This window comes from Haematobia irritans, chromosome 2, assembly GCF_050003625.1.
Source record: "Haematobia irritans isolate KBUSLIRL chromosome 2, ASM5000362v1, whole genome shotgun sequence".
Lineage (NCBI taxonomy): Eukaryota > Metazoa > Arthropoda > Insecta > Diptera > Muscidae > Haematobia > Haematobia irritans.
Genome location: NC_134398.1, coordinates 218,054,426 through 218,066,006, shown reverse-complemented (window position 1 = coordinate 218,066,006; position 11,581 = coordinate 218,054,426). Strand labels below are relative to the sequence as shown.

Genomic DNA, 11,581 nt, shown 5'->3' with positions numbered 1-11,581 from the left:
TTCTATAGAAATAAAATTTTCACAAAATTTTCTATAGAGATAAAATTTTGACAAAATTTATATAGAGATAAAATTTTGACAAAATTTTTTATAGAAATAAAATTTTGACAAAATTTTCTGTAGAGATAAAATTTTGACAAAATTTTCTATAGAGATAAAATTTTCAAAAATTGTTTATAGATATAAAACTTCACCAAATTTTCTATAGTGATAAAAATTTACCAAAATTTTGTATGAAAATAAAATTTTTACAAAATTTTCTATGGAGATAAAATGTTGACAAAATTTTCTATAGAAATAAAATTTTCACAAAATTTTCTATAGAGATAAAATTTTGACAACATTTATATAGAGATAAAATTTTGACAAAATTTTTTATAGAAATAAAATTTTGACAAAATTTTCTATAGAGATAAAATTTTGACAAAATTTTCTAAAGAGATAAAATTTTCAAAAATTGTTTATAGATATAAAACTTTACCAAATTTTCTATAGTGATAAAAATTTACCAAAATTTTGTATGAAAATAAAATTTTGACAAAATTTTCACAACATTTTCTAGAGAGATAAAAGTTTGACAAAATTTTCTATAGAGATAAAATTTTGACAACATTTATATAGATATCAAATTTTGACAAAATTTTTTATAGAAATAAAATTTTGACAAAATTTTCTATAGAGATAAAATTTTGGCAACATTTTCTAAAGAGATAAAATTTTCAAAAATTGTTTATAGATATAAAACTTCACCAAATTTTCTATAGTGATAAAAATTTACCAAAATTTTCTATAGAAATAAAATTTTCACAAAATTTTCTATAGAGATAAAATTTTGACAAAATTTTCTATAGAAATAAAATTTTCACAACATTTTCTATAGAGATAAAATTTTGACAAAATTATCTATAGAAATAAAATTTTGACAGAATTTTCTATAGAGATAAAATTTTCAAAAATTGTTTATAGATATAAAACTTCACCAAATTTTCTATAGTGATAAAAATTTACCAAAATTTTGTATGAAAATAAAATTTTTACAAAATTTTCTATGGAGATAAAATGTTGACAAAATTTTCTATAGAAATAAAATTTTCACAAAATTTTCTATAGAGATAAAATTTTGACAAAATTTATATAGAGATAAAATTTTGACAAAATTTTTTATAGAAATAAAATTTTGACAAAATTTTCTGTAGAGATAAAATTTTGACAAAATTTTCTATAGATATAAAATTTTCAAAAATTGTTTATAGATATAAAACTTCACCAAATTTTCTATAGTGATAAAAATTTACCAAAATTTTGTATGAAAATAAAATTTTTACAAAATTTTCTATGGAGATAAAATGTTGACAAAATTTTCTATAGAAATAAAATTTTCACAAAATTTTCTATAGAGACAAAATTTTGACAACATTTATATAGAGATAAAATTTTGAAAAAATTTTTTATAGAAATAAAATTTTGACAAAATTTTCTATAGAGATAAAATTTTGACAAAATTTTCTAAAGAGATAAAATTTTCAAAAATTGTTTATAGATATAAAACTTTACCAAATTTTCTATAGTGATAAAAATTTACCAAAATTTTGTATGAAAATAAAATTTTGACAAAATTTTCACAACATTTTCTATAGAGATAAAAGTTTGACAAAATTTTCTATAGAGATAAAATTTTGACAACATTTATATAGAGATAAAATTTTGACAAAATTTTTTATAGAAATAAAATTTTGACAAAATTTTCTATAGAGATAAAATTTTGACAAAATTTTCTAAAGAGATAAAATTTTCAAAAATTGTTTATAGATATAAAACTTCACCAAATTTTCTATAGTGATAAAAATTTACCAAAATTTTCTATAGAAATAAAATTTTCACAAAATTTTCTATAGAGATAAAATTTTGACAAAATTTTCTATAGAAATAAAATTTTCACAACATTTTCTATAGAGATAAAATTTTGACAAAATTTTCTATAGATATAAAATTTTGACAGAATTTTCAATAGAGATAAAATTTTGTCAAAATTTTCTATAGAGATAAAATTTTGACAGAATTTTCTATAGAGATAAAATTTTGACAAAATTTTCTATGGAGATAAAATTTTGACAGAATTTTCTATGGAGATAACATTTTGACAAAATTTTCTATAAACATAAAATTTTGACAAAATTTTCTAAAGAGATAAAATTTTCAAAAATTGTTTATAAATATAAAACTTTAACAAAATTTTCTATAGTGATAAAAATTTACCAAACTTTTGTATGAAAATAAAATTTTGAAAAAATTTTCTATGGAGATAAAATTTTGACAAAATTTTCTATAGAGATAAAATTTTGGCAAAATTTTCTATAGAGATAAAATTTTGCCATAATTTTCTACAGAGATAAAATGTTGACAAAATGTTCTATAGAGATAATATATAGACAAAATTGTCTAGAGTGATAAAATTTTGACAAAATTTTCTATAGAGATAAAATTTTGCAATAATTTTTTATAGATATAAAATGTGACAAAATTTTCTATAGTATAAAAATTTTGACAAAATTTTCTATAGAGATAAAATTTTGACAAAATTTTCTATGGAAATAAAGTTTTGACAAAATTTTCCGTAGGGATAAAATTTTGACTAAATTTTCTATAGAGATAAAGTTTTGACCAAATTTTCTATGGAGATAAAATTTTGACAAAATTTTCTATAGCGATAAAAATTTCGACGAAATTTTCTATGGGAATAAAATTTTGACACAATTGTCTATAGGAATAAAATTTTGACAAAATTTCTATAAAAAAAATTTTTTGATAAAATTTCTATAGAGATAAATTTTTGACAAAATTTTCTATAGGAATAAAATTTTGACAAAATTTTTATAGAAATAAAACTATGACAAAATTCTCTATAGAGATAAAATTTTGACAAAATTTTCTATAAGCATAAAATTTTAAGAAAATTTTCTTTAAACATAAAATTTTGACAAAATTTTCTATAGAAATAAAATTTTTACAAATTTACTGTAGAAGAGAAAATTTTTTTCTTTAAAGTCAATATTAAAATAAAATACATAATAGCACCAAAGAAACCATTTTTCATAAAAACATCAAAATATTGATCAAACACTGCAAAATAATTTTTTTTTATTTGGTAGTTTTTTTTTTTTGTGGTAAAATTTTCTTAAAATTTTGGTAGATTATATTTGGCTCGAGTGGCGACCGTGATTATATGTCGTAGTTGTTAATTCCCATTTAGGAGAAACTTCTCCTCATACTCATGCCTACTGACTAAAGGACTACTGAAAGAGGACTTCCATTAAATTCCCTCTTGAACCACCATCCAAATATCTCTGATCCAAATCCTTGATGTTTGTTGCGATGGATCTGCAAGTCTGCAGCCTATGCGTATTATTCACGGTTTTAGCCTTTAAGCTATTCAGCGAAAAGATTGCGAATAACCTCCATGATGAGTATGATCTCTCTGGTATCACAACTAGAGTTTCTATTGTCTTAAATCAAGAATATTCAAGACGATCTTAGCTGGGCTCGTCTTGGATTATCAAGTTAGAGGTTTGCGTGGGTTTGAGTACCAGATTGCTAGTAGATCCAATCACACAAACATCTCAAACCCAAAAAAGCAGGTAGCTTAACTTTTTCTTTCTACTAAGCTACTGTATCTTGCACACCTTGTTGCTGCCGCTGGTGGGGGGGGCTTAATGGAGATTTTGTGCTAAGCTTATAAAAATCGGGATTTGTTTATCTCAGATCTTTGTCAACTAAGTTATGTGGTTATGTGTGTGTGTGTGTGTGCGCGCGCGATTTAATTAAAAATTCTTTACGTTTATTATGCCAAATTTCTTGTTTAAAAACCATTTTAGTTGGTATTTTAATACAAAAAAACCATCTCAATGTTTCCATAATAAATTGTCATAAATGTGTCAACGAAATCAATTTCAGAAATTTATGCACAATACTTTTATATGATTGGAATTTTTGAATTTTTCAATTTGATTTGAAAAGGCATGGGTTTTTTTGAAGTTAAAATGCCAAATAAATTATGAAGGCGCTGAAAGCATTTTAGTGATGATAATTGAATATTTTTAAGATAAAAAATTAAATCAAGTTTTTGGGCAAGACATTTTAAAATTCTAGAGATAAACAAAAAGCGTGATTGTTACGAAAAACAAAACGTCATCATTTCTAGCTTTCGGCTTTTTCATAATTTTGAAAATCTGACTTTCAAACCTTTCTCAAAATTTGGAAAAGTTGATTTGTCGATTTTTTTTACTTTATAATTTTTTTGTTTGTGCTTTGGTTAAACCCGACAAGTCAAAACCAATGACAGCCAGGAAGTCTGGATCGGGGGGAAATCGAAAACCGGAAACCGCTGAGACGACAAAGAGAGTTGCCGGTAGTTTCAAGCGAAACCCTAACCTCTCTCTCCGAGATGCCGCAAATAAGCTGGGTGTATCGTCTACAACCGTGCATCGAGCCAAAAAACGAGCCGGACTATCGACTTACAAGAAGGTAGTGACTCCAAATCGCGATGATAAACAAAATACGACGGCCAAAGCGCGATCCCGGAGGCTGTACACGACGATGCTGACGAAGTTTGACTGCGTGGTAATGGACGACGAAACCTACGTCAAAGCCGACTACAAGCAGCTTCCGGGACAGGAGTTTTATACGGCAAATGGAAGGGGAAAGGTAGCAGATATTTTCAAGCACATAAAACTGTCAAAGTTCGCAAAGAAATATCTGGTTTGGCAAGCCATCTGTACCTGTGGCTTGAAAAGCAGCATTTTCATAGCTTCCGGGACTGTCAACCAAGAAATTTAAGTGAAAGAGTGTTTGAATAAACGTCTGCTGCCTTTCCTGAAGAAACACGGTTGTTCCGTACTGTTTTGGCCGGATTTGGCATCTTGCCATTACGGTAAAAAGGCCATGGAGTAGTACGCCGCCAACAACGTGCAGGTGGTTCCCAAGGACAAGAACCCTTCCAACACGCCAGAGCTCCGCCCAACTGAGAAATACTGGGCTATTGTCAAGCGGAACCTAAAGAAGACCACAAAACTGCTAAGGACGAGCAGCAGTTCAAGGCAAACTGGCTTTCTGCGGCGAAGAAGGTGGACAAGGTGGCTGTACAAAATCTGATGGCAGGTGTCAAGCGTGAGGCCCGGCAATTCGGATTTGGAAAAGTGAAAGCCTAACTGAATATTTTTCCTGAATTTTATACTAATTGAACTTGAAAAAGAAATTTTATTTGATTTCTTAAATAAACGATTTCACCGATTTACACGCGTTTTCCCTTGACCAAATTTTGACCGTATCACCCTTTAGACTTTGATTACGAAAATGTGTTCAAGTACAGACGGACATGGCTATATCGACTCAGGAGCCCACCCTGAGCATTTTTGCCAAAGACACCATGTGTCTATCTCGTCTCCTTCTGGGTGTTGCAAACATATGCACTAACTTATAATACCCTATTCCACAGTGTGGCACAGGGTATAAAAAATATAAAGGAGAAAAAAATATGGGTAACACCATAACCTCAGAAAAAAAAGACAACGAAATTTTTTATAGCCGATTTACTTTATTTTAGTTCATGAAAACTATTTGATTTTAGTTAATTTTTGCCAAATATGAGAAAATATTTTTTTTATTTTAATTATTAAATGACATGAACTTTTGTTGTGACAAAAAAAAGTTTTGTAGCAATGAAGTACGCGGAAGGATGCGAATTTCAAAATGTCGTTTCCTAAATTTAAAGATAAATATTGTTAGAGTAAAGATTATTTTCTTTTAATAAAAATTTATTTATTTTAAAGAAATTTGTCCTTGATGTTGTGTAAACTGCTTGTCCTACAATTCACGTTGCATATTTTTTTTGTTTTCAGTGGATAGTCATGCCATAAAATATTGATGGATTATTTTAGACTTTTATTCTGCTATTTTATTCGTTTACCCGTCCTTATAAATTCTAAAATAAAATATTTTTTATATAATATTTACATATACCCACCAAAAAAAATTGGAAATTGTTCCACAAACATTTCTTTTAAAGCCCATCCCAGAATCCCCCTTCGAATTTTTTCAACTTCCGATGCAGTCCTTTTGGACAAGTCCACAAACATTTCTTCTGAAGCGCATCTTGGGATCCCCCAATGATTTTTTCCACTTCCGATGCAGTCCTTGTGGACAAGTCCACAAACATTTCTTCTAAAGCGCATCTTGGGATCCCCAATGATTTTTTTCTACTTCCGATGCAGTCCTTGTGGACAAGTATTAAAAAGAACGCAATCAGGCTATTTTAAGTGCAAATTTTGTACAATTAATTTTACAAAAAAATAGAAAATTAAAAAAAAATAGAAAATTAATAAAAAAAGTAAAAAAAAATAAAAAAAAATAAATTTCATCACCGCTGGGATTTGAACCTGTTGTGCAAATTACGAGAATTTTTAATTTTTTTGTTGATTTGTAATGGAAAAAATATATTTATACGAAAATATATGCCGAAAATAAAAAAATAAAAACGATGCATGACAAAAAAATAATTTTTTAGAAAAATATTTGATAAAAAAATTGTCGCTGGTGAGATTTGAATCTGCGTTTCTTATTTTTTCGTTCATACTAATAAAGAACATCTCGAGAAGCAGTTAGAATGTTATTCCTTGGTGTCGTATTACGAGCATATCACAAACATTTGAATTGACCTTTCGACGCTTTATGTTCAATGGCGTTTGTGGCTGAGTGTGCTAAGGCGTTCTGTTATGGTGCCAGCAAAGCCAGGTTCAACCCCTGGTCGGAGCGAAAACGTTGTTCAAATTGTAGAAATTAGATAATAGGAAAGTAATTGTGTAATAAAACATATGGATGAAAAAAAGTGAAATTGGTTGAAAAAAAATTGTTTTTTTTTTCGCTTTTTAAATTTCTTCATTCAAATTAGCTTCCAGGGCACAACTTCTAAAGCAATGCAAAGGATCCAAAAAGGGAGTACTTCCGTCCTATGACAAGCCCATGTAAAATTCATTGGAGATGATCCAAGTTTGCACTACTTCCGGATCACAGATTGGGGATCTAAACTACTTTTTTGGAAGCTCTTTTTTGCTGGGTATGTATATATTTACACCAAAAAAAAGTGAACCCACCGTGGAAGAAAATGTAGGTTTATTTTAAAAAATTTTAACTAAAATAGTTTTCTACTTGCAACATGTTACAAATAAATTAATACTTTTTGTCAAATTGAAGAAATTTTTTTAAAAATAATTAATTTTTTCTGTTGTTTAAGAAAATTTCATATGTTGAAAGAAAAAATTGGATTTACAAATTGTTAAAAAGTCTTTAGCGCTGTACGAAGTTCGAGACAGGTACAATTTTAGTAAAATGTACTCATTTGAGAGACTTATGGACTCAATTTAAGCAAACTTCTACCATTTTAGGAAAATATAAACTATTTTATTTTTTAGTAAAATTGTGCACTATATTTATATACAACTTTTTTTCTTATTTTTAGTTCACGTCATTAAAGTTAGCAAAAAAATATTCAAATAAGGAACATCATCAATTTAGTTTAGTCATTTTATTTCCATTAAGTTGAATTTCTTTTTAATATAATAAAATTAACTTGTTTCAGCAAAAAAAATCCTAAACAGAAAGCAGTTTGAAATAGTTCACTAACTAGAATAAAGTATGGAAATTTGCTAATCCTGGTTTCTTCTCGGGTATAAGAATTTACAACTGAACAAGAAAGTTTTATTCACTGATATCAACCACTTTGTTAAAAAATACAATTTTTAAGAAAGAGCAATAAGGTATTTTTTTTGAGCTAAAAAGTACTTTTCACTATATTTCACTATATATTGTCAAGAGCTCCTTTAGACTGAATTTTAAAGAAAATCCAATTTTACAAAAATTTCTATAGAAATAAAATTTTGACAAAATGTTCTATAGAAAACAAATTTTGGCGAAATTTTCTATAGATGTACAAAATTTAACTAAAATCAAGTTATCTTCATGAACTAAAATAAAGTTCAGTTGACATTAGAGCCCCTTTTTTCGGGGTGTATTGTCAATTTGCTATGCTATGCTATGATAATCTACCAAAAAACAAAAAAACCAAATTACGAATAACCACAATAATAACTACGGAGATAATAAGGACCTACTGGCATATGTATCCTCTAAACAATCAACGACCACCTTCATCACTGCATAATAATAAGAGGATGTTGATATCGAGATTTTTCGTTTTATTTTTTTGTAAATTTGGGTTGAGAAGATTTCAAGCAACCCTGTTTAGATTAATGCTAATAGATATTTTGACGCCGAAGCAACGAAATTTACAAAATAAACATTAAAACAATATCCACAAAAACACACACACTCACACACCGACAACCATATTTAGAGCAAGCACACACCCCAAAATCAAAAAGAATTACCCCCTCCCTCCCCACAAAGGAATGTATTGAAATCACTGTATATGTATCACTAACCAACCAGTGTTGTTTTTGTTTTTCTAATGGGGAGACTTTATTCCTATACTCTTACTCTCATGCTCAAAATTAAATCAACCAACCAACCAACCAACAACAACAACAATACTCACATGCGCATAACTAGATTTTCGTTGTACCATAGCAAAAGCATACACAACACCCAACATAGCAATACGAACAACTACAACAACACTGGGTATGAGTTATTCTCATTTCTCCATTAATATGATTACACACCCACACACACTCATGCATATACACAATCTCGGCTATACTCATCAGTTTAACATACCAAAATATTTTGTATGGACTCTTTTACTAGAAAACCAAAATAAACAAAAGCAAAATAATTCATTTGGAGAATGAGAATGAGTAAGAGTAAAATATAAAATAGAAAACTTAGCCAGCCAGCCAATGGCAACAACAACTGAATGTTGAATAAACAAACAAATTTAAGGGCGGAGTCTATGTTTTTTGTATTTTTTCTCATTTGGCCATAATATACCAACAACATACTCAGCCCGTATGATTGTTTAAGGGCACACACACACACACACAATCTCACTTAGCCAAAGAGTAATTCATGCCTTCAGTTGGTGTTTACTACCTACTATTGAACATGCCAGCTATGGGTTGCCTTGCTTAGAGCTGTATTGGGCCATTGTGTATGGTTGTGTGGATTCTATCCCCTTTAAGCAGGCTTTGTTGTGTAGACTTATCATGCTGAGAGGGATCGAGAGTTGGCCGGGTATAAATACTGTGCTCAGAGCGTACAATCATCAGTATTCTCAGTCAATTCGTCTTGTAAACATCTCTTGCTTTGGTTAATAGAAGAAGAAAAAGACAATTTCTTTAAAAATAAATCTTGAATTGAAGTAAAGAAAAACATTTTAAAGAGACAAAAAAACTAGTTAAATTTATAAAAAAAATAAACAAATTTTACGAAACTAATTTAAAAACAATGGTTAAAAGTGTTTGCGAAATGGAATTCAAAAGCAACTTCTCAATTGATGCCATTTTGGCTAAAAACAACTCTCAATCAAATCAACATCATATGAACAACAATCAGTGCCATTATCAACAATCCTCCACAAATATGATGATGACATCTTCGGCTCCACCACAAATAATGATCAAACAGGAACCCAAGGATTCCCCAGCCTCATCGTTATATGTTTCCGATGATGCTGATGAGGTTTTATCCGAGGAATTCGATAGCCCCAGCCGTACCAGTACCCCCATGAGTAGTGCTGCCGATTCGCTCTCTTCCGGTGAAGATAAATTGGAAGATGATCAGAGTTGCGACAGTGATGAAGACAAGGGTGGCAAATCCGAGGGCGAGGGTGATGACAAGAAACCCCCCTACAGTTATAATGCCTTGATTATGATGGCCATTCAAAATAGTCCCGAACAACGTTTGACACTGAATGGTATCTATCAGTATTTGATCAATCGCTTCCCCTACTTCAAGATGAATAAACGCGGATGGCAAAATTCCATACGCCACAATCTTAGCTTGAACAAATGCTTTGCCAAAATTCCCCGTAGCTATGATGATCCCGGCAAAGGTAACTACTGGATCTTGGACCCCAGTGCCGAGGAGGTGTTCATTGGTGAGACCACAGGAAAATTGCGTCGTAAAAATCCCGGAGCAAATAGGGCCCGTTTGGCTGCCTATCGTCAGGCCATCTTTTCACCAATGATGGGTCGTTATGCTGCTGCCGCTGCTGCAGGGCCTTTCCCTGGAGCCATGCCTCCATTTGCCAATCCCGCTTATGCCAATGCTGCTGCCGCTGCTGCCTTATATCAACGTATGAATGCTGCCGCTGCCTATGCACCACCAGCCTATCCACCTTCGGCTGCCCCTGGGCATCCACAAATGTCTTTGTATCAACAAATGCCCACGGCCCAAGCCATGTATCCTCCTGGTGCCATGCCCATGACTGCTGAACTTTTCCATCGCATGCAACTTTTGGGAAAATTTCCAGCCAGTTAAGCCCATAGCCATAGCCCATCCCCGAGGAATGAAATGAGGAAACGCTAAGCGTTTTTTGTTTAACTTCATCAAGCTCAATTGGACTTGAAATTCAATGAAGACACACAGGGTTAAGTCATAGAGATAGCAATGGCAAAGGCATATTAGCAGAATCTGAGAAAGGAGAAAGTTTCTCCTAAAGGATTCCTCCATAACTACCCAGGCAACCCTAGACTTAGGATTGGTATACAAAAAAACGGGACCGGGATCTCTTGATAACACAGAGGCAGAGGCAATAACAAAAGATAGCAGAATGCTTGGATAGCATAATAGACCCAAGAAAGGCGGGCCTTCTGGAATAAACCATAGAAAAATGACAATGTATAAAATTTTGTATTTTTTTTATAAATATGTATAAATTAAAAAAAAAACAATGTTTCCTATTTTACTTTAAAAATTTTAATTTTAAGTTGAAAAACAAAAAACAATATTTTTCTAAAATAAATTTATATTCCAAAAAACAAAATAATTTCTATTCTCTTCTTATTTCTTGGGGATTCTTGGGTTTTTATCATAATTTTAAAAATGGGTCTGTAACCATTATTCAACAAACATTAGAAAGGTTTCCAACGTCCGTCCTTTTGTCGGTCTTTCTTTCAATTTTTGGTCTTTAGACCAAAATCGATTTGTCAATCGAACTCGAAACCATGGTATTCACTTCTCTTAACACTAATAACACAGGAAAATGTCTTAATTATGGTCCACACATTTTAAGGCGGCTAGGCCTTTGAACTCTCCATGATAAAAAGAATCCCATGGAAAAAGTATTCTACACGAAAAAAAAACGAGATCTTCAAAAAACACAAATGAAAACATGTGTTGTGACAAATGGGTTAGTCCACCAACAATAGCCGAGAGAGAGAAAACTGCTTTACCCGAAATACAAATATCCTAAAAAAAATAAATAAATGGCCATATTCTCGTTGCTTTACAAAAATGTTTAAATGAAAGCCCCCCGTTGTCCAATGACAGCAGTAGTAGTAGTAGAAAAGTCTTAGCCTGCCGCGTCAATCGCTGGCCTGTTTGCCAGTCAATTGGGTAAATTCAGACA

General features: G+C 30.5%; 1 protein-coding gene across 1 annotated transcript; it reads left to right on the top strand.

Annotated features, from left to right (window-relative positions):
* Positions 1 to 9,302: 9,302 nt before the first annotated feature.
* Positions 9,303 to 10,999, top strand: slp1 (sloppy paired 1). The gene has a single exon (XM_075297443.1). The coding sequence runs from the start codon at positions 9,457 to 9,459 to the stop codon at positions 10,489 to 10,491; it is 1,035 nt and encodes a 344-aa protein (XP_075153558.1). The 5' UTR covers positions 9,303 to 9,456; the 3' UTR covers positions 10,492 to 10,999.
* Positions 11,000 to 11,581: the final 582 nt, after the last annotated feature.

Coding starts and splice junctions, on each gene's coding strand:
- slp1 (XM_075297443.1), top strand. CDS start 9,457: ATGGTTAAAAGTGTTTGCGAAATGGAATTCAAAAGCAACTTCTCAATT.